Source organism: Electrophorus electricus, chromosome 11, assembly GCF_041902795.1.
Source record: "Electrophorus electricus isolate QZ-2024a chromosome 11, ASM4190279v1, whole genome shotgun sequence".
Classification (NCBI taxonomy): Eukaryota; Metazoa; Chordata; class Actinopteri; order Gymnotiformes; family Gymnotidae; genus Electrophorus; species Electrophorus electricus.
This window is the reverse complement of record NC_137507.1, coordinates 4,000,058-4,023,422: the sequence shown is the minus strand read 5'-3', so window position 1 is coordinate 4,023,422 and position 23,365 is coordinate 4,000,058. Positions and strand designations below refer to the sequence as shown.

Here is a 23,365-nt window from a genome sequence, read left to right as displayed (position 1 = left end):
TGAACTGAGCCGACCTCCTCGGGAGAGAACGAGATATCAAAAGCCTCTCTTCTGTCTATATGTCAGGCCTTCTGCTTACAGGGCTGTTGGGTTCAGTGCGTGCAGTGGGCTGTTTAAAATGAACAAACAGAAGCAAACACAAGAGGCAAACAAAGGCGAAACAACTAATTAATTACTTAGTGCTGGAATATTGAATGGATGTTGCCAGGTTTTTTCTGATTGTGGGCATGCTTCCCTGTCTTAAAAGAGCTTGACCTCATATTTTATTCTCGCAAATTATTGATTGTTTTTTCTTAGTTAGCAGCAGAGTTGAAATCAGGACACGGCGATCCTGTGCCAGCTAAAGAAAGTACTTCAGCTCAAAAGTAACAAATGAATTAATTGCCCTCGGTGGCAACATTTTGTGTGGTGACAATAACATGATGCGAGAGATTATGCTCAGTGATAATGAGTTACTGAGACGTATTTGCATGTCAGCACTGTTTATGTACAAATTCTTCTGAAGTCAGTCTGCCACCAAGAGTCTGTCTTTGAAAATGGGAAAACAAAGCAAAACTATGTTTATATGTATACATTGCTTTATATGCCCTTTTAGGATAACGTATAGTCCACTATGTGACAATGAATCTCATTTACATTACCTAATATGCAAGTACACTATAGTAAGACGTGTATGTATTCATGCTTATAGTAGATAGATTATTATGTTATCTATTTGGATTACATCATCAGTGAATGGTAAAACATAAAGCCAAAGAATGATTTCAGGCAGTGAGTTATAAAGTGCTGCAATCACAGTTACTCCCTACAGTTATTTGTTACAGTTAGTCATAGTGCCTCTTAATGTCTCAGATGCTGTGACAGCTCAATCCCGCCACCTTGTGGTAAGGACTGGAAATAACTAAAAATGAATAAATACTTAAATACACAAATAAATAAATAAATAAATCGTAAACCCGAAAACACTTGTATGAAAATGTATGATATGTTTTGCATATCATGTATGGCAATCATTTTACAAAACTTGTAGATTTGGGTTTGGAGTCATTTAAATATGGTAAGATGAAAATGACCCCAAAAGTCAAACATCAGCTCCGAATCAGCACTGCTCCTTCAGGTAAAAAGGTAAGCATTCATGAAAGCATTTCTAACTGTTGCAGTTAATGTTAAGTAATCTAAATTACAGTAATCTGACTAGAGCAAATGAGAATGAAAATTTGCCATTGTTCTGGTAATCAAAGAACACTGGTGAGTGGCCAATTCATGCACATTAAGCAGTGCGTGACAATATAAGATGACTGCTTACATGCCTTATCTAAAGTATGAGACTCTTCTATAACATAATAACACTGCTTTAACTGGGCAAAAACAAACAAACAAATAAATAAATAAACTGGTGTGTTCTGATGTTGTGGATCTTTTGGGATGAAATTTCAGCAATAAGTTCCTTCAGCAATTTGTTAATGGCCCTGAACATGTAACACTTTTGGATGTGTAAACAATTGCAGGTCCAATTTTATTATTATTTTATTATTAGGTGAACTGTGGGCTTTCTTTTTGGTGCTCCTGCAGGACCTGCAGACAGTTCACTGTTGTCTAATAATGTCTGAAACAACTGGGAGAACAGTCATCTTACAAAGCGTAATTGCAGTGCCCTTTAACATTATAGAGTGTTTAAATAAAGATTCATGTAATATACAGACTTATGTTTTGCTCAGCTGTCGCAGTGGTTCTACGCTCTTGACTGTTATCACTGCTGCATAGTAAATGTTACTTCAGTGTTTCCATTCTGCTTTTGATGGACTCAAGGGGTCGTTTGCCAGTCAAGAGCACTTCCTGTTATATTCCTTCCTTCTACAACCACTGCAAATGTTCGCGCTCACACTGACGTTCGCAGTGGCGCTCTTCAGAAGCTTAAACCATTAGCAAACATAAGAACAACAAGCTCTTTTGATTACACTCCCTTCAAAAGGGTCTTGCCTATATCAGCTAATTCATATTATATATATGTTACAAAGGCATTTTATTTGGAGAGAATAACTTCCATCCCTCCCACACATCCACGATAATGATTTCAGGCCTGTGTGTGACCCACGTGACCCCTAACGGAGCAAAAGCCCAACAGACCTTACAGGTTCGTTACGTTTGGCACCCCACTTCATCCTGAGCAAAAGAAGGGAAATGAGCAAAGGGACCAAAACACCTAATGCGCGTTCAGCAGAGATCTTCACATTCCCGGCTAACGTCACTGTCACGTTACCCTTGAAGACGCAAGTCTGGAGACATGTTAGCGATAATTTGCACCTTTTAAGTTTCAATTAGAAAACATCTATGTTCTTTGTGCCATTTTCCCCTGTGCGTAAACAGGTGACCTACTGTACACAGATGACATCCCCTAAAACAGGTATCCTGCTGTAGGCCTGCACTGTGGCTGACCCTGGCGATCTACACAGCCGCCTTGTAGGTGACCAGGGGTTCTGTCAACAGATGCTGCCATGATAGCTTCGACAACCTCCCCTTCCGTTCCGTTTTCACATGACTTCAGCTAAGCTTAGACTGCCTCCATTCCACACTGCTGCGAGGACACACTGAAGACAATAGTGCATTTGTATTTTTTATTAAAATATATTCATAAAAAATATGGATATAAAACACTTCAACAGCGTTCGGAAACAAGCCAGTGTTTTGCAGCATTTCTGACACTTCTGTGTTTGATTTCAGTGTTATCCACAGCTTGGCAAATGAAGTGAACGAAACCTTTGACACGAGCGAACGAAGCCAAATTGTCCTTGCTGCAGTAGTTCTGTGCTTCCTGTTTAGCCCAGAACAGCCATCCATTACGTGCTGAGTTTGTTTTGTTTAGAGTTTTTTTTTTCTGTTTGAGAACAAATGGAACCAACAAGATCACTAACACTCCTCTCATCAGCACACAATGGCCACAACATAGTCGACGAAGAATCCACCAGATAGCAAAAGTGAAAGTCAGCGAGAGTCAGTAGAAAAACAATCAAGCGGGTGAGTGGTAGGGCGGGTTAATCCCTCTGGATCAGGGGCGTCTCACGGGCGTTAGCGGCCGGGGTGGGGCATTCGCTTCATGCCGTGCAGCTAGGTGGCCGCGCCGCCCTCCTTGCCAATGTACATGTCGGCCAGCTTTTTGAACTGCGGCCCCCAGGTGCTGAGGTAATCGTACTCGTGGTCGCCCTCGGCGAGCGACGACTCCAGCGAGCTGAGGGAGTCGGCGATGGAGCCGCTGCCCTCGTAGGCGTAGGTGGCAAGCGAGTCGTAGGGTGGAGCGGTGGGGTCGGCGTCGCTGTCACGCAGCCGCCCGCCGATGAAGTCCCGCACGTCGGCGCACTCACTGGCCGGCGACGCCCGCCGGTATGGGAACAGCATCTCGGGGATGATGTCCCGTCGCGTCTTGCTGCCCTCGACCGCCTCCGGGTTGCGCAGAGCGCCGATGTCGAAGGCCTGCGTGTCCTCCTCGCCGCCGCCCTCGTCGTTGTAGCTGACCACGTTGTCCCGCACATCCTCCTTGGACATGATCAGGGTCTCCTTCCGCCGCTGCCGTCGCAGGGCCGAGAACAGCACCACGATCACTGCGGCAGTAATCACACACACACCACACACTTTTTAGTTGAAGGACTGTTGCAATAGATCCAAGCACGGCATAAAGATGCCCTAATAAACAAAGACACACATTGCTTTGCTGGTTATTGACAATTCAAAAAATCGATTATCAACAGTAACTAGTCACCCGCTTGCTACGAACATGATGAGATGGGGGGGGAAAAAAAACCTAATTTCTTGATTTTTAAGCTTCTATCAGCCAAAGCAGATGTAATGTGAAAAGAACCATTATATTCACAGATATTAGTTAAAAGGGCTTTCATTCTCAGATTTTCATTGGCTACAACGTATACATTAGCATATTATTATATTGCCCATCCATCGTGTGGATGTGTGCGGTAAATGACCACGTACTGAGGAGGATGATGATGCAGAGGAGGATGGCCACCAGGGCGCCGGTGCTCAGCCCCGCTGACAGCAGGAGGGCGTCCACGCTGCATGAGCGCATGTTGCCAGTACCGTCGCAGCCGCACACGCGGACGGTCAGCGTGCTGGTGCTGCTCTGGATGGGGTAGTCATTGTCCGAGATGACCACGGGCAGGAAGTAGACACTCACTTCCTGTCTGCTGAACCCACCCCTTCGGGTGAGAATCCTAGCGGTGTTATCTGGGGGGGGGGTGTAATGGGTTGCGTTTGAGTTTTCGCCTGTGGCTGTGCACTGAGCAGAGAGCGGGGGAAATTCGAGAGAGCCGCGCTCTAAAGAGCCAAAGAAAGTGATTCACCTTCGTTGTCAAATATGGTGAAGTTTGGATTGCTGCTGCTGAGACTGAATACAAATTTGTGGCCAATGAGTGGCTCGTCTGTGTCTATGGCACTGATTGTTTGAATTAGCTGGAAACAGAGCAGTAATACAGAAAAAACATTAAATATAAAACAAAAAAGTGCAAAACATATGATTTTGTTCACTTGTAGAAATATTGCTTATAGATATGGGATCTAAAATGCATTTAAAATCTGAAAAACTGAATCTGAAGTAAATTTGTTTATAAAAATTGTCAATTACATGTACTGGAAATACGAACAAATTTGTTTTCTCAGACTTGACCTCGAATAGAATGCACAAATACACCCAAACAACTGTATAGGCCAAACACTAACACTCACACAAAGTTCACGGTTCTGTCTGTTTTTGTTCACTGAGGTCTTCTAGCCATACCCTTCACGATACTTGTTATCTTGCCCTCCCAATGCAAGCCAGAAACAAGCTGTAGTATTTTCAGCAACTTCATTTTCAATCATTTATTTCACGATAGGGAAGGTGTTGTCCTCTACTGTCTTAGACTCTATTTTATTGTCGTCCGCTCTGTCTTTGCCTCACAAATCTTGTTCCACATGCATTCACAATCTAATTCTGTCATCTAACAGCCTATTATTTAATACCTTCTGTTATAATGAAATCAACAGGGCAAAATTTAACACAATTCATCAAATGGTACGCCCAGTATTTTTACATATTTGCACAACCATATTCAGGTGTTCTGTAATTAGTGCCTCTTTGTTACTTTATAATAGTAGAACCCCTCCCATCAGAACTGTGCTATGAACTTTCAAAAAGCGCGATGGCAAATACCTGTCCAGGTTTCACATTCTCACAAACAAACGTCTCGTAAAGCATGGCAAACTCGGGTGCGTTGTCGTTCACGTCCAGGACTTTTATCAAGACAGGAACTCGGCTCCGCTGGTGAGGGTTATCTGATGAAAAATAGGAAATCGAAACTGTAGCGGTAAAGGTTTGGGCGTGCCACGTGGTATATTACTGTACGTGACCATGTGTTCGGCTTGTGAATGGGAACTCACTCATTTCGCTGGCGAGCACAGAGATGTTATGCCAGTTTGACACTTCTCTATCGAGAGGTTTCAAGGTCGTGATGGATCCATTTCTGGGGTCGATGTGGAAGAGTCTGTCGGGATCCGTGTGCTGGTCTATTGCGAACCTACCAGGGGTCGTTAGGCTAAAGTTACTTTGATATCTGTCAGAATATTCGTATATATCTAGAGTTCATACAGCACTATGAGTGAGTTTATGGATTTCTATAGTTAGTCCTGCAAGTGCGGTGTCCTTCAGTTTAGTTAAGAGGGTTATGCCAGATAAATGCATTTTATACATAACAATCCAACCTCAGATACCTTTGAACAACTGACTTTTTTTCAAAAAATATCATTGAACAAGTTCCTTACAGCACGGGGTGATCGGTTACATCAGGGTCCCAGGCTGTAACTGTGCCAATAATGCTTCCCTTTGGCGTGTCTTCGTTCACCTCGATGACGAACAGCGGCCTGCTGAAGACCGGTGGCTCATCCTCATCCTTAACGGTGATCTTCACGATAGCTGTGTCTGAGAACGGGCCCAGGTGCGCAAAGTCGGCATCCATGTGCGTGTTGGTCGCTTCCACTTTGATGGTGTAAACCCGCCGGCTCTCATAATCCAGTTTCTTAAAAATGACAGAGAACATCGTCAACAAGTTACCATCATAAACAGCATTCCTGCAGCTCCCCTAATAGAGTACTGTAGATAGAGCAAGCTGCTTGCATCACTAACGTCATGGGTTTGAATCCCAGGAGGCCAGCACATTTTCCTTCAGATCAGTATGAAAGTCTCCCTAGATAAGGCTATTTAGCAAATGCTGTAATAGATGGTGCTCTAAACCAGGGATGTGTGAGGTGAAGCCCTCCAGAAAAAAAAACAAAACTCTTCAAAAGTCTTCAAAAACAAATTTCATTTGGACTAATTAACACAGCTCTAAAGTCTTCCATTCAGAGCACAGGGGAGAAATGTTGCAAGTCGTATTACTTTGTCTCATAACTTTTAATTAACTGGATGCTGTAAATAGCTATACATCCTTGTTCTATTTAGACATCGCAACATTTAAAGGCACTCTGTTGGTTCACGGACTGTTCCCTACAGCACATCTGTCTTGATGTTGTAGGACAACACCGTGCTCCCCACACTACGGTGGAGTCAAAGCACACAGAAATGTTTGTCAGAAGTTGTTTTGTCACTTTCACCTTCCTGATGAGAATGATGCCTGCTTGTCGCTCATCTGTGATGATGTCGAACGAGTCTTTCACATCCCCGTCAACAATCCTGTACTTCATCTCAGCGTTCTTTCCTTCGTCTCCATCGTTGGCTTTGAGCTCACCCACCGGTTTGCCAATTTCTGCTGACTCGGAAGCACTCATTTGGTACGAACCTTTAAGACGGTAAGTTTTTAATTGGTTCACTGCATAATAGTGTTACCTCATTTCACTGGACAAACAGCTAGAGGACGTTATTATTATAAGACCTGGATCTTCAACATGTTGAAGTCCAACCTATCATTCAAAATATATTTTCATTGTCAGTTTATTTCTTGTAAGTGTCTGTGTACTGCTATTAAATTAATGTTGGTGTACAAAATATGATGTGTCCATAACATACTGAAGGCAAAGCGTGGGGGGCTGTCGTTAATGTCTGTAAGGGTCACATTGACCATGGTGGTTCCAGAGAGACCTCCCATCTGTCCTGCCATGTCCTTGGCCTGGATAACCACCTGGTAGTCTTTGCGGACCTCCCGGTCCATGTTGGAAAGGGCTATTCTCACAATCCCTGCACAAGAACGCATGTATAAGGAGCATGGCGCAAAATCATAGATCCGTACGTTCACATTTCCCCAACATGACTCCCCCAAGAACAGTCAGGGCAATAGACAGTTTTTGAGGTCTTAGTCAACTGCTGCTGCAGCCCTTGGTAGCTCAAAGGGTGTCAAACTGTATACTCTGGAATATATAGGCTGCAGTATAAGAACAACTGGTGCATGGCAATACTTTTAGCAAAGCTGAGGCCAGATTGAGGAAAGGGGAGGAAGAGCAAGGAGGATTGGTGTGATGTTACTGCAGCAGCATACGTTCCCACAGTGACATAACAGGAACACCCTGTGGGAGGAAATGGTCTAGGAAAAACTGATGCTTTTACTGTAGTATAAGTAAATGCTTCAACATTATTAATAATAATAATAATAATAATAATAATAATAATATTATTATTATTATTCTCTTAGAGGCTTCCGTTTTCGATGCCTTGCAATATGATGTGCACATGAATCCATCACATACTGCGATCCATCACCAGTTTGGCGTGGGCTGCATAGATCTTCTTGAAAAATGAGCCTTGGGAAGGCACCATAGCATATGCTGTTCTCCATATGTTTGGAGGACCCACCTGTCTCAGGCTCCACTGAGAAGTATGGCTGACCTTGCAGGATGCTGTACACAAGCTTAGCACTATTACCATATGAGGCGTCATCTGCATCGGTAGCATTGACTTCTATCACAAAGGTACCTAGGAGCAGAGGAGACATTGCACCAGCAGTGGGGTCAATCACTCGGCCAAGCCTTTACTTATGAATTAGCAAAAATGCCCAGGTCAAAGATCAAATGTTAACAAATGTGGTTTTATTCTAAAGTATATAACCTTCAAAGGAAGGGAAATTTCTATTAACATTGGGGGAAAAATTCAACAACAACAACAACTACTACTACTACTACAACAACAATAACAACAACAATAATAATAATAATAATAATAATGATAATAATTTTGCAGGTATTTCTTGCAATTTAAAACTAATGCAAAATAAAAATTGAAAGTATTGTTACTGTTATCATTGCTGTGGTTGCTGTTGGTTGAGACAAAAGCATTAACATCTATCATAGGACATGGCTGCTGGCACATTTAATCTTTCTGCTTTGAATGCCCGCTACCCTAGGTCAATAACAGATGCACGCGTTGAAATTCACCAGTGGACTGTGGCCCAGTCGTGGACAAGTCATATTATGGTAATGCTGTGCTCTTCGGGCAAAGGTCCTCCCTTTGAACATGAAGAGCTAGATTGGTGTTAGAGAGGCTTGTCAGATGATTAATCTACGGATAAAGACACCAAGCAGACTGCTCCTGTGTTTGTGGACTAGGATGCCCAGGGGTTGCTGTCATATTACACACAGCAGCGAAACGCTTAAATATGCATGCTCTACTGCATTTCTTGGAGGAATTTGAAAGTGCTTGAGTCATATGTCAGAATGTCACCACCAAGCCATGCTTCTGATTGTGTGACACTGGGGTGATAAAGAAGGAATTAAAATTAGATGTAAAGTAGAAAATGTGATAGGACATGCAAATGGAATCATCTTAGTCTTATACAGTTCACAAGGGCCCAAAAGAGGCCAAAGCACTTAAAGGGGTTTCATTCACACATAAATTTGCATGCATAAATAAAATTATGTGGGGCAATTTTTTTTTAGCAACTTCAATATACCGTTAGTAGAAAGTACTAGAATACTCTACAGTGCATCTTTCCTGCTTTCCTGCATTTCCTACTGGTGGGACTTTCACATTACAGCCCATCACCATAGAATTTAATTGTGAGAAACATTTTTATTTCACTGCTATTTACATTTTTGGTGTCTCCAGGATCTGCTTACATGTCATAGTCCACCTAGAATGCAATTCATGCATCCCAAAACCACGACAACCTAATAACGTATATCATGACACCCATGTGGCACCATGTAGTCTTCATGACTTTGCACACTATGCTCCATGCCTCCAATGCTACTTATCATTCAGTAAGTAAGAAGAAACTACAACCATTCCTATTCATCTTTAAATGCATCACAACAGTCAAATTGCCTGTACCTTTTCACTCATATTTCAGAATTTTATTCAAGTTGAATCTCTCTGCTGCTGTCGCATTTTGACTTTAATTGGTCATCCCTTTCTTGTAGTTTCTGACAAAGGCTTTCACCTGCTAAGATTCAGAAAGACAGCAATTATCCAACCCCCCAAAAAATCCAGTGGCCAAGTAAAGCTTGGTATTACAGCCTTAAACATAGCCACACCTTTGGATTTCCTAATCCATGAAAGCTATTCATCTGGGTCTACAACCGGTTGGTGAACTACTATATGTTTTAAGTCCCATGCATTCTGATCTTCTCCATGATCCGCTCGCCAATGCAATGTGCTTTTGCTTTGTTCTTTCTTTTCTTTTAACTTTCGTATTGTGGCGGTTCAAAGGTTCACGGGTTCAGTCTCAGCTGACAGCTCCTACCACTGTGTTCTCGACTTCCTTGGCCCCATGTTGCTTGGGGAGCCTTGTCGTGCTGTTAGCAGATTAAAGGCACAAAACAACCAGCATGAAATTCTATCCAAGAAAATACATTAGTTAACCAACTGACTGGATCCAAGAAGAGTTAAACTTTCCACTGCCATGCCAATGTTTTGAGTTTTCAACAACGTGGATGCTACTTCCGGAGCAGAGCTGGCACAAGTGTATCAGGAACAACCCTTCTGCTAAAACTGGGTGTGGAGTGATAAATTATCCATTTAACGGTGATCCCGTGATAAGCAGATGATCATTAAAGAAGGGCTAGAGAACATCTAACACAGTCTGTGGGCTGCAGACTCTAATTAGACATCTGAAAGGTGTACCTAATGCATAGGTTTCTAGGAAACTGGCTGGAAAGACTGCATAACAGACACTATGGTCAATGCTACCTTTGCTTCCGATTACGACTATATTGCCAACCCGGGTATACTGAGTGGCACCACATGCTCATAGACAACGGGAGACTGGAATGTAAAGGGGAAAAAATTGGTCATGAAACCCAAGCATTACACTTTAGTTCCAAAGCTGCACTCACTGACATTCTTCATGCTCCACAGGCTTGTCAAAAAAGATAAAAGTCTCGGAAACCAGAGGCGCTGAGCCATCCTTGACCTTAAAAGCTGGGATGACAGAATCGCAGACACTGCTCCCAAGAGTAATCGATTGTGACATTGAAGGAAAAAAAAACAAGAGGAAGAAGAGGAAGAAAGCAACCCAACGACAAACAAGCAGAACGGCGACATGAATTCCCTCACCGACGTCAGACATTTCGGGCACGCTAGCCGAGTAGACATCCTTGGTAAATTTGGGCTCATTGTCGTTGATGTCATGGATCTTGACGATGAACTCCGTGGCAGGCTCCAGGGGGAGGCCGGTGTACTTGTTGAAGGCCTGCGCTTGCAGCGTGTAGGACGCCTTTTCCTCACGGTCCAGCCTCTGCGTGGCGTGGAGGTCGCCCGACTTTTCATCGATGCGGAAGATGGTACCAGCTCCTTCCCCAGAGAGGACGTACCTCGCGGTGCCGTCTCCTCGGTCCTTATCTGACCGAAGCTGAACAGAGAGAAAGGATAAATGAATGCTAAACCGATGTCCTGCTGTTTCTTATAGTCTGATGGATGCTCAACCATAGCTGGTGGATTATGGTTTATGAGAAAAAGCTTTTAGAAAGAAAGCTCTCCATAGCAGATTATAAGCAGCTCTGAGTTTTCAGAAGACATGTTTTTAAAAATTATTTAATGAAATACTAATTAAGCTTTTAGCCCACTTGGATTTTTCTCTCTGTTTTTCAGCTACAATGATGTAGGTAATTCTACTGAAAATTTATTTTAAAAAATGAATAAGTGCTTTCTGCACTTTAATGTGAATTTCATCTACTGCATATATTTTTCTCAGTATTCTATTATACATGTTGCTTTCATTTAAAAAGCTATTTTTATCTATCCAACCATCCATCCACATATTCTACACCCTCACATTTTATCTAGACCTTAAAATCCATGTTTATAGAATCAGCTAAGACCACCAGTAAATGTCTTGCACCAGGAGGGACTGTACATGTAACATTGTGGCATGCTTGCCAAGAGTACTGTGTGTTTGCAACACCTGGAAGAAACAGACTGCCCTCCAGCTCTGACACTTCTGTGCTCTGTCTGCTGATACCTTGTTAAGTTTTCATTCATGTGTGCTGTTCAAGACTTGTGGCCAGGTCATGGGATGCACTTGTTGCCCAAACCACCTCTCTATTTTTGATAGTTTTCTGGGTATTTATAAAGAGAGCTGTGCCCTAATGAACGAATCAATAAGCAGATGAATGAGTTAATTAAAGGAGCATACATCTTTTTACACATTTTGTGATATTGAGACAAAAAAGTAGAAAGCGCAGATATTTTTTCTCCCCTCTAGAAAAGGATTCTTGCAAAAGCAATGAAATATGGAAGCTATAACAGGCAAAAAAAAATAAAAAATTTAATTTGATGGCATTATGTTTCTAAATGAAAAACCAAAAAATTCAAGTTCATTCATTTCACCACTGAATACCAATACGCTTTTGACAAAATGTAATATGCACCATAATACAGCTAACGAACCGAGAAAGACCTTGAGTAGTTGGGACTTATATTAGAGGTGTGCCAGGCACAAAGAGCATAAAATTATGTTTCAAGGTCAAAATCATGATGGAAAATTCCAGGCATAGGACGACTAACCCAAGAAGGAACTCACTTTACAGCTCCTTGACCCAGTTAAATAAGATGGAAAAAAAAACAAAACATGGCAGTGCAGCTGTTTATTTATAAGTTATTGCATGCAATAAAACAAACAAAATTAAAAACAGTTAGGTCTCTACTCCTAGCTGTTCAAAATAATAATTGGTCTCCCCCTTCCTGATAAATGATCCATTTTCCTATGAATAACTAAGAAGGACTGAAGTCACCCTGAAGACACAGATGCCTGGCCTAGTTCCTGAGGAGGGGAGCTCAAAGCATCTGTCTGAAATGCCAGTTTTCATGTAGGGCTAGGGTACACGCAACCAAGCATTTGAAGATGTTATCGCGGGTAGTACTTATCTTCTGATGGCCATTCTGAAAAATGGTAGCTATTAACTTCTCTTCAAAATGTCTGCCTGCCAATCCCAGAGAGCCGAAGCTGGACTCGGATGGGCAGGACATTGGAAATGACATTTCCGGGTTCCACATAATGAAGAGGTACAGGGAGCTGGGCTTTCCCCCAGAGACAACCTCCCATTCCCAGTTCAAAAATACCTTTATGTTCTATTAGGTTTTAAACAAGATCTATAGGAATTGGGTCAGGCCCGTTAATGAAGCAGCGCCCGGATATGTGAGAAATGGTATTTGAATTGGGCAGAGTGGGATGGGGGATGGACCCTATCACATACAGATCTGAAAATACTTTTTATGGATTGGACTGGTTTATTTGCTTACCCCTTCTTGCGTTATATGCAACTGCAGATGCAAATGTGATCATATAGTTGCACCGATTGCTTACTGCGTTGCACAGTGAGCGACTGAGGCGACGTTGGCTTCGTCTGGCTATTCTTAGAAAGAGCTAGTGGCTAGCCCAGCTTGGCCTAATTACTAGCCAGCTGGTGTGATCCAGTATGATCCATCTACTCGCTCATCAGACTTGCTCACCATGAATCACATGCCAAACTACACCAGCAGTCATTAGCGGGTGACTAACTGGGCCTTGCAACTTCCCAGAAAAATGGAGTGCCTGTCTCATATTATATAGCGGCATAGCTGAGGCTAAGGTCAAACAAGTGTTTTGGTTCTAAATTACTCCTTTGATATGTAGTGTGACATTGGCCGTGCAGAAATCTCAAAGACCCTTTCAAAGGAGTTATTAGATGGAAGACTGACTGTTTAAACAAGACTTGATTGGTGTTTAGAATGCCTACCGAACTCTCCAGCTGAACTCTGTTAAGGTAGGATTCAAACCACTCCATTAGGACTTCAGGATAATCGAACACCTGCATCTGAAGCCAGAACCCATCTAAGTGTTCATTAAACAGAGCCAATCTGTAACAACCAAACTGTTGCCTTTCTGTCTGCAATGGCAAGACAGCAGTTTTATTGGAATACCGAGTTACACCTCCTGATCAGTGCACGGTAGGAGCAGAGAAGGGCCTAGTGGAGTGGGTTTTTCTTTTCGCGATCAGCGTGGCATAAATTTGGCAAGTGTCTGAATTGTAGCTTGATGAATCGCACCAACCGCCCCCACCTTCACATAGCCGCTGCAGTTGGGTAGGAAGTCAATGGGTGAAAAAAAAGAGGGGGAGAGAGAAAATGAAATAGCCTGTAATTGTCAATTCCTGTCATGTCCCTAGTGAGCCACTTTGTCCTAGAAATGAGAACAGTAAAACCAGGCACAAACTGGGTACAAAAAACACTACCCCCCTCACTCTGCTCCCTGCTATTTGCCCCCTCTCCTCTCTCTCTCTCTCATTTCTGAATATTCATGCATCAGTGAGTGTGTAATTCACATTTTCGTCTGCTTTATATATTTTTTTCCCTTTGATAATGGCATCAGGTATTTTCAAAATGCCTGCCATGCATTCATATTCAAATAATATGTCATGCCACATAAACCTCAAAGAGAACCAAAGAGAACTTTTCATTTCTTCACATCCACCCGACCCCCCAACCCCCTCGGCCAGGGGAGGGCTTGTTTGCAAGACACGACGAGTTGATTCCCGGGCCCAGCGAGGCCTCTTACCTTCCCCACATACTGATAGCTGCTTCCTGTGTACTCCTCCGACAGAAAGAACTGCCTCCACATCCAGTCACGTTTGGATCGGTGCAGCACCCTCCCGTCCATCTGCAGCGAGTGACCGAACGGGCGGGGCGGGCCGGTCCGGCCCCTAACCACCATGACGGGTGAGCTCAGGGGGAGGAGGCAGAACAGCAGGAAGAGCCAGGCAAAGTGAATCATCACTTGGCTGTTTCCGACTGATCCCCAAGACAGGCACAACTCCGGATAAATAATCTAATAAGGAAGGCGCTGAATGGGAAATGATGTAAACGGTTGGATCAGCAACTCTGCCATCGTAGACTTTGATCTTCCTCTGATTCCCTGCAAAATTAAAAAAGTTCTTTGGAGGTACAGCATAGCAACTCCTCTCAAATAGAAAAATTCAATTTAGAGCGATGCCATCCCTTTGATACAAAATAAAATATTAATATCTCATCTTTATGCCTTCCATCGACGATGATGTCTCTGATGTGCCCATAGTCCTATAACAAGCATGCATTATGAGATTTATCATTCCACTGTGTACACCCTTCACTGTGGAATTTAGTGGCAATAGTATAAGAATTAAACTTCACCTTTATTGGCAGGTTCTCATTCAGTTAATCGCAACTCAAAATCACATGGCATCACCATTTAACCCTCATCCATAAACCACTGTTCCAATACCAAAGTAAATCAAAGCAAGGTTTACAAGCCACCCGTTCTAAATTGCCATGATAACTTTGAGGTCTTCATTCACAGAGCGTCACTAATTATAACCTAAACTTTATTACATGAAAAAGTGCATGTAAACAATACAATTTTAATAGCACACTGACATATTTCGGATGCAGCTGTCTGCATTCATGCTGAACCCTGCTTGCCCTAAGTCAGGAAACAGGATTGCACAACTCAACCATCACATGGTGAAATGTACTGCAATCCAACACCTTTGATATTAAATAAAAATGTAACGTGGCATTATGGCCATTATATTCAGGATTAATATACCTTTACTGTGCCCACTCAACAGGCATACGTTTGTATGCGACTGCATCCATAAAATGATCCCTGATTATAAGAGTGAGTTGTCTTATGGTTTCATCCACAGATGGTGACAGCGACTTATTTATTTATTTATTTATTTACTGGGCTGCTCCTCATCCTCTGTCAGAGGTATTGATCAAGATTACATGTTGCCCTCATGCAAAACCCTCTACGGAGCCAAAGAGTAATCCACAAAAACAAGGGGTGCAGCTCCAGAAAGCCTCAAGACAGATCTTCTTCACAGAGCAACAGGCCACCTCCTCCTCCCCAATGTCAGATCTGTCTCCGCTCACCAGTTTTTCATCTGCGGATTAAGCTGTCGTAGGCGAAGCCCAGGTGCATAAATGCAACGGAGTGTGTACAAAGCCGCTCGTATAGCTAACTGAATCGATACAGTTGACTTTGATTATGTGTAGCAACATGTCTGGGATTCAGATCCCCCTTCACCGTGAAGACCAGCAGCACGACGTCCTCTCTAATACGATAATTACCTTCAGCCGAGCAGCGTGGCATCTGCATTTGTTTCTCAGCTTTTAGGCGGAATATCTCAGCATGACTGGTTGCGTACTGCTCCTGCCACTATCGGAGATCAGCTCTCCTCACTTTTACCTTCAGGTCTTTTTGTTTGTTTGTTTGTTTATTTATTTGCTGCATTTCCTTAGGCACTGCAGCACAAGGGTTTTAAAGGCAAGAAAGTGTCGTTGCCCAGACTTGACTTCAAAAGTAATATATTTAGAGACGTGAGACAATCGGCCAGTCAAGAACGAAATGTCAGTTTCCACCAAAGCCAGGAGCGTCTAATGTGCCTTCTGTGGAGAATGCAGGCAGTTTGATTTCTCAACACTTGTCACATCTCTACCTTTGTGGCATCCTGCTGCCCATTTCCCAACAATGAACACAAACCGTGCCGCTTGTAAAGCAAATGTATCAATTTGCAAAGATTTCCAATACTAGGAAGATCAGAAGATCAGAATGTGACTCTTTCGGGTTAAACTGAAGGATGAAATAATAAAGGTCCAGAAATTAGAATTAAATTGCTTTTGTAATTGAAAGGCCTAGCAGTCATCTAATGACTTTCTACAGAGTGAAAGTGCTTTAAGCGGCTGCTTGTATAAATGTTCTTCAAATGCAAAATACGGCTCAGTACCGTTAACTCCACTGTTAATCTCTTTTTGGCCTCAGGCTTGTGTGAAACCAAGTCCCTTTTGTAACAATTAAACCTCTTTGATTATTATTATGATTGAATGTTCTAATTAGGACTATAATTTAAACCATTTTCCATGAGCGTCATTAGCATAGTGGATATTAGTTCTGAATGTATGGTGAATAGTAAGCGCAGACTATGTATTTGCTTCAGAAAAACCTTCAGCAGTGATAAAGTAATGGAGAATAAGCCACACTAACCCATCAGCTGCCGATTTGCTGGGCTACTCTGACTGCAAGCATAATAGGATTTCTATCAGAATCTTCCCTACAAAGCAAAAAGGGAATACGATATTGCACATGGAAAGTTCTGGCTGGTATTTCAGCGACTTAACTGCTTTTACGTAGCTAAACTCACTCACGTCTTCGGGTTGTGTGGCAGTGAAAATGTCATATTCTGCAGTGGCCACTTGGTGGAGCCCAAGAGCTTCTCCAATGTTCTCTGCTCGGTCTGCTCGGTTCTTCAGCCCAACCACGTGTCTCTAGCCGGACATTTTCCCAGCTGCTTCCTCCCCTGTAATATTAATGCTCCTGTCTTCTTTGTTTTGAAACTTTGATATAGATCAAATCTGCTGCATGTTGATTGCCTGCCCTCAGGACTAGGCTTTGATATGTCCAGGTTCGCATAATCAAGGTTATTAGATACAGCGTATTCCCTGATTTTTGTTGGGCTGAGGGCTTTTAATGAAACCAGTGAGTTTGGGAAGTTTTTTTTTCCCCAAGGAGGTCTTGTCTCATTAAATTAATCACATGTTTTGTCCAAACATGGATTAGAGCCTCTTTTGGGGTGCTCAGTATTCAACTGTGGACTCAGAAGACCTTTCTCAAGTGCACCATGATTACTCTGTTGTATTATGTTCATGGGCTCTTAGGACTTAACAGGTTTTTCTATTGGGTAGAGTCAATGAACATAATGAATCTTTCTGCTATGTAAGGCTGATGGTTATTTTCTACATGCGGTCTTCTTTTCTCAATTACCAGCTTAGTGGGCAGGAAAACATCTGAAATGTATCCCAGCAGTGTAGCTCGGAATGAGAACATTAATATCATTACATCATCTCCAAAGAAATAAATTGATTGTCTCTGACTTTTATCTCATTATGAGACAAATTGCATTCACTGCTATCCTTCTCTTCATAAGAAAGCAAGCGAGAGAGAGAGAGAGAGAGAGAGAGAGAGAGAGAGAGAGAGAGAGAGAGAGAGAGAGAGTTCTATCCAGAATCAAAGTGCAAGTGACTTTGTCTCATGATTCATCTCCACGTTGAAAGGCAATTATACATGTGACATCGGCTAGGAGGAAATGTGCACTTTAATTTGTGCGGAACAGTCATGCCATTATGCGTTCGGCTCAGATGTATAAATCACAGTCAGCACACGGCGGCAGGAGGCAGGCTCCAAGGCTTGGCAGCTCAGGTGCAGCCAGAACGTCTAACAGCAGAATAAAACATCAGATCAGAGTAAACAGCACCCAAACTAACCGGGGGGATTTACGTATGGGGTGTCAGAGAGCGGCCACTTTAACAGAATGTAGATTTCAAAGGGGAGCAGGCTGAATACGCGCCAGTCGCTAAGGAGCCTTTTTGGGCAGCATTGCACACAGCAGCCATTTATTTATTGGCAGCCTTTGAGTTCCACATTCGAATGTGGCCGTATAGAGCCCGAGAAGCTCAACCTGGTGGAGAAAAATGCCCAGGACCTCCCGGAGAACGTTTGAAGAGAGGCGGCCGGCAACCGCACGTTCTGCGTTAACGGTTTTGAGAGTTTATCTCGGTATTCATGTGCCGTGAGATTAAACGGCAGGTTCCAGCTCACGGAGGGAGCGTGAAGCAGCGACTGACTCGTCAAAGCAGTTCGCTGTTCCCCCCAAATCCCCCCCCCCCACCCCCCGAGCCTAATATCCCCAACGGAAACCACTGAGCAGGTCTGCCTGGACCACTGCGCGCACTTTTTTTTTTTTTACAATCAACACATGGAAGGAAGGAAGCTTCTTTGGACTGTTGAATAAGGAGGTTCTGAGGGAACATCACTTCCTACTGAATTCACGAGTAAAGCTCAGATGAAACGGGTCTAGCAGAATGCGTGCATTTGATTCACCAATTTCTTTGCTGTAGTTTAAGGATACCAGTATTCACAAGTGAGCTGTGAAATGCATGCCAGAGTGTTCTAAGCAGTTTCATAATGTATCTTATTAATCCTAACTTCTATTAACTGTTCATGAAAGTTTCCTTTTTTTTGCATTCATGATTAAATACAGAGCACAAAAAAGTAGTAGCAGAGGATTAGCTCTATGGGTCCTATCACCATAACAACATTGACACTGAATACGAACCTCCAGAAACAGACATCATTAGTATGAAAATGAATAAATTTGCAGGTATTTGCATATTAAAATACATACTTAATCAGTCATGTTTCAAACAGGTTATATATTCACAGTTGGAGGGCTTGGACTGTTGTTGGGTCTATTCGAACCCAGTTGCCAGAATGAATTACTTGCAATCAATGCAATATGAAATATCACAATAGGAGAAAAGGTTTGGCTTTATCAGCTCAAAATGTGGAGCTTTTAGCTGAAGTGTAGTGCATAGTGAAAGGTTCTTACCTTAGAAAAAGATTTCCTTGCTCTTTTGAGTGTATGTCATTCTCATTGAAGTGCGACACTGGCTCCTGTCTTTGCCTCTTGGCAGTGCTCAGATTCCAAGACTAGCTACAGTTGTGTGTGAGACTCCAGCTGCCTGCCTCTCTCTTTCTCTCCCTCTCTTTCTCTCTATCTCTCCCTCTCCCTCTCTCTCTCTCTCTCTCTCTCTCTCTCTCTATCTCTCCCTCTCTCTCTCTCTCTCTCTCTCTCTCTCTCTCTCTCTCTCTCTCTATCTCTCTCTCTCTCACACTCCCTCACTCGATCCCCTTTCTCTTGCTCTTGCCTAGACAAGGATGCAGTTTGCAGAGGGGGGCAGCTTCTGATTGGTTGCCATTCATAAGGCTATGATAGGGCGGGGAGGAGGAATGTGGAAAAGAGACCAGTGTTGGCAGCCGACTGAGGCATTGAAACCAGGACAGTGGGTTTAGGCAGCAGGAATAATGATTTGTATGTATATATAAGCCCTGGAATAAAGGACCAGTAAATAATAGATGGCCAAAATGGATGGAATTCTGAAGACAGAGAAGTGGAGGATGTCATCTCTCTTCCTTATCAAAATATATAATAGATATGTGTTACTATCTATGGTAACATGGCGTTTGCTGTGTTTTGAAAGAAAGAAAGAAAGAAAGAAAGAAAGAAAGAAAGAAAGAAAGAAAGAAAGAATGTATTTGAAGGACCACGGTCAGAGAAAGAGTCTAAAATCCTGATACAACTTCTGCCATGTTGCATTAGACCCCTGCGAAGGCTTAAATGTATGTAGGAGCTTGCTGTTCCTGCCCAGATCCCAGTTAAACCCAGTTCCGTGGGTATTCTTCTCTCATCCGCAGGAATGACTTGAAACCTCAGCAGGGTCAAAGGATCGAAAGTCTAGTCCGGCTGCAAGCTTTGGGATGAAGTGTGCCACAGAAATGTATACCTAATTTGACTTTCCTTGCGTTGGCTGTGGAAAACTCTGTCAATGTACCCGTTGCTGGGAGTGCTGGGAGTGAAGGCTGTCACTCTGAGCAAGGACTGTTCATGCTCCAACCTACCACTCAAACTCTGGCCCGCCATGAAGACCTTGACAGTAAAGTGCGCAGAGAGGTACTTTCCACTGTGTCTGCTGAGCTTTCTCAGGACAGCAGAGAGATCAGCGCTGTATGGTAACTGGATGCAACATCTCTTGACTCTCGATTAGGAGCCAGCTTTCGGTCTAAGTATTTGTTGTGTCAACTTTATTAATCACTGCGAGGTTTATGTTTGCTCTGCCTCTCACCGAGCTGCAGTCGGCTTCCCGCGCAGGAAAAACCTCCTTCTGTATGTAAAGCTACATAAAGAATGTACAAAGCTTCCAAGAGGGGAAGCCAGAGCAGAACATAGTGGAGTGAGACTAATAGGATTCAGGCCGCCTTTTTGGGAAGAGCCAAGGTGGCAGTGGTGAGGACTGCTTTTCATTTGAGCTCCACTTTGAAGTGCTATACGAGGGGGGGATCAAAGACCAGACCAGCGTGGATGTCCTGAGGCACAGATGCTGGGAGGAGTTCCAGAGACCTGCATACATAAGTCAAATCTATTATGCAAAGAATAAACAAGTAAATAAATAATGAGCCAAACGATGGCTGGGCGAGTTTCTCACTTGAGGCTAATCGAGTCTGGCATGAAGTTCAGTTTATGGTTCCATGTCAGAGGTTCTAAACTGTCTTTGAATCCTATGGCAATGGATAAATACATTTCACGATCGTTCTCCCTTTTCCTGTCAAAAATCGGTCTCGAAGAGACAGACCGAGTACAAGTACGGTGCACTAATTGCAGGCCATTTAGTATTCACCTCCTATAAGTTACAATCAACACCCTGCTCCTGCAGTGCTACGTTTGAACAAGGGCGCTCTGATGTGTCAGTGCTGTTTGTCGCCAAGGGTCCTTTAACGTGCTCCACCACTGATGGGAGTGTCGGGTTCTGGAAGCGGCACCACGCTGCGGCAGCAGGTGAAGGCTGAATGAAATGTTAATGGATTCAAATTCCCAATGCCGTGGCTGGCCGCCACTTGAGACTTATCAAAGTGGCATCGTCAGGCGTAATAATGACAGAACGCGACAGTCGACAGAGGTTAGGTAGCCAAAGGCGTGTGGGGCATTATGGAGAGTCGTGCCACAGTTATGTGGGGAAAAAAATTACATGATAATTTCAGAACAATGCCCCATTGTTCTAGTAGCTATTACTTTGTGTTACTGTGTGCAAAGATCCAACAATCTAGCAGCGCTTTCCACCATAACCTGTTGAACTGCAGGTTTTTTAATCAGGCATTAGTCCTTAATGCTTATTGTTAAATAACTGTTATGAACTGTTGAGAAAATACAGTGAAACCAAACTGAAAGGTGTGTGGCCCGGAATGGATCCTCCTACAGTTCCCATGTGCAGTTAAAAGCTATTTTCTCAATGTTTTTATTTATTCTCCTTGTACTTCGTGTTTAGGCGAGCCGGCCTCCCCAGCAGGTCTCATCTATGTCGTGCAACCCTACGCCAACACCGAGCAGACAATCATCAGCACACACGCGTCTCCTCCGTGGAAAGCCCAGGTCTGCCGTTGCACCGCTCCGGACTTCCAGTCGGCCGCGCTGTGCATCTCGAAAACCATCCAGGGGAGAGCGCATCATTCCACTGTCATCATTCCCATCACGTGTCTTGGTGGACACTCCCGATTTGCCGGGATATCACGTATCGACGGGGGCGAGGGCGCTGCCAATGCTGGGGGGACATTGCCAATGGGAACACAGCCAGGCGTGTCCTAGGGGATGTCCCGCCAAATGGTACAGCTGGCACGAACGCCAGTGGGAGCTGTAGGGCACACCTCTGCACAACTACTGTAAGCAGAGCCATTTGAGACTGGGCACGTTGGTTTGATCCTTTAGCCATGCTGATGTAGCCCAAGTCCTGCTGCGAGCGCTACTTTCTTTGCTGAGCACAGCGCTAGAGGGGGATCTATGTCTCTTTGGCATGCAAAGCCCCATGTGAATCCGAACAGAGACAGGTTGGGCAGCGATGCCACTCCATTGCCTGCTTTGTACATGGAGACACAGCGTGGCCGGCGATACAACAGGGACATTGTCAGCATTTTCCGAAGTGCAATCTTCAGGGATTCAAGTTCTTCAAGTGTAAGTTTGAGATCTGAAAACCACTTGGATGGCACACGTAAAGCTGGCATGCACTTGGTCTGTGGAAGATGGCAGTTTGCAGTGTTTCCTAAATTGGGTCATTTTACACCAATACCCTTTTTGAACGTGCACAAGCTACAGAAGTACTTTCCCTGAATCAGCAATCTTTCAGCGGTACTGATCCTAACTGACTGTTTTTCTCTGTCATTTACAAGGCTGCATGTTTGCATGGGAGTTGATGGAGGCATTGAAATCATGACAGCTATCACCCCATGGAAATGCATCCTGCAAGCTTCATGTTACATTCAGATATAATTTTAACCAACAAGAACTCAGACTTTTTTTTTGCATTTTAAATTTCACCCGCATTCTTCGCTTCGCTTTGCTCGCGCGTTCCTCATCTGCACCAAACGTTTGCTAGTTCATGTAAATGGATGGATTCAAATTTTCCGTAAACGAGTTGCACGTGATGCATTTGATATTCATGAAGTTACTCCTGAAGGGAAGGGGGTTACGTGATGTTCAACGCTTAAGCACGGCATCTCAAAAACATCATAAATGTCTCGATCGTAAAACGTGCAAGAACATGAGACAAAACCTCTCACCACAAAGGAGCCCAACCGGCTCCCATCTCCTCATTGATTGGAACTGTAATTGTCTGTTTGCAGAAGGAGCCCAGGTGCAGTGACATCCTGCTGCTTCCCTGCAAGATTCAGAATCGCCCAATCAAGCCAGGGCTCCAGCTGACGAGCCTGCGGAGGAAATTACAGACACTTTAGCAACAGATGGCTCTGGCCCCCACACAGTCCGGGTGGGCGGCATGGTAGCTCCATTCTGGGAGGTGCTGGGAGGGATCCCAAGATCTCCAGCATGAGGATTTGTGTCAAGCTCATTCCTGTGGATACGAGTGGCCATTTGCAGAGACTGTGCAGCAGGACGTTATGAAAGATGGTGAAGGCTAGACATGGAGATGCGATATGTTAATAAGCGGTGATGTTGAGTTCAGGCTTCCGAGCACTCTGTCTGTAATGTTATTGCAGAAGATAGAAAATAGATTTTCTACCATTTTGTAAGAAGACTTTATTGAGGTTTTATGACTGATCGGTTCTAGACTGGCCCAGGATTCTCAAATAAATCACTTTAAAACAGTCTGACCATTTTTATTAGTCTGATAAACTCTGTCTCGGACTGCTTTCCTTGATGGATTTCTGCAACGCCAGATGCCAGATGTTTATGACTTATGGCTGCTGCATTATTGATCACAAATGTCCTGGGAGGATGACCTTCGCTCAGATCATTGGCTGTTTATGCAAGCTAACGTGCAGGC

General features: G+C 43.5%; 1 protein-coding gene across 1 annotated transcript; it reads right to left on the bottom strand.

Moving 5' to 3' along the window:
* Positions 1-2,609: 2,609 nt before the first annotated feature.
* Positions 2,610-19,020, bottom strand: cdh10a (cadherin 10, type 2a (T2-cadherin)). Its single transcript, XM_027001282.3, has 12 exons — positions 18,868-19,020; positions 14,001-14,357; positions 10,523-10,817; positions 7,826-7,945; positions 7,046-7,213; positions 6,634-6,818; positions 5,806-6,059; positions 5,425-5,561; positions 5,198-5,319; positions 4,350-4,458; positions 3,982-4,233; positions 2,610-3,596 (listed from the first exon to the last, which is right to left on the bottom strand). The coding sequence occupies exons 2-12, from the start codon at positions 14,214-14,216 to the stop codon at positions 3,106-3,108; spliced, it is 2,349 nt and encodes a 782-aa protein (XP_026857083.1). The 5' UTR covers positions 14,217-14,357; positions 18,868-19,020; the 3' UTR covers positions 2,610-3,105.
* Between the last annotated feature and the right edge of the window lie 4,345 nt (positions 19,021-23,365).

Bases quoted from the DNA above. Each gene is read 5' to 3' on its own strand.
- cdh10a (XM_027001282.3), bottom strand. From the start codon at position 14,216: ATGATTCACTTTGCCTGGCTCTTCCTGCTGTTCTGCCTCCTCCCCCTG. The intron at 7,946-10,522 runs GTGAGGGAATTC...CTCTGCTCCTAG, and splicing joins GCCCGAAATGTCTGACGTCG to GTACCTTTGTGATAGAAGTC. The intron at 5,562-5,805 runs GTAAGGAACTTG...GACCCCTGGTAG, and splicing joins GTAACCGATCACCCCGTGCT to GTTCGCAATAGACCAGCACA.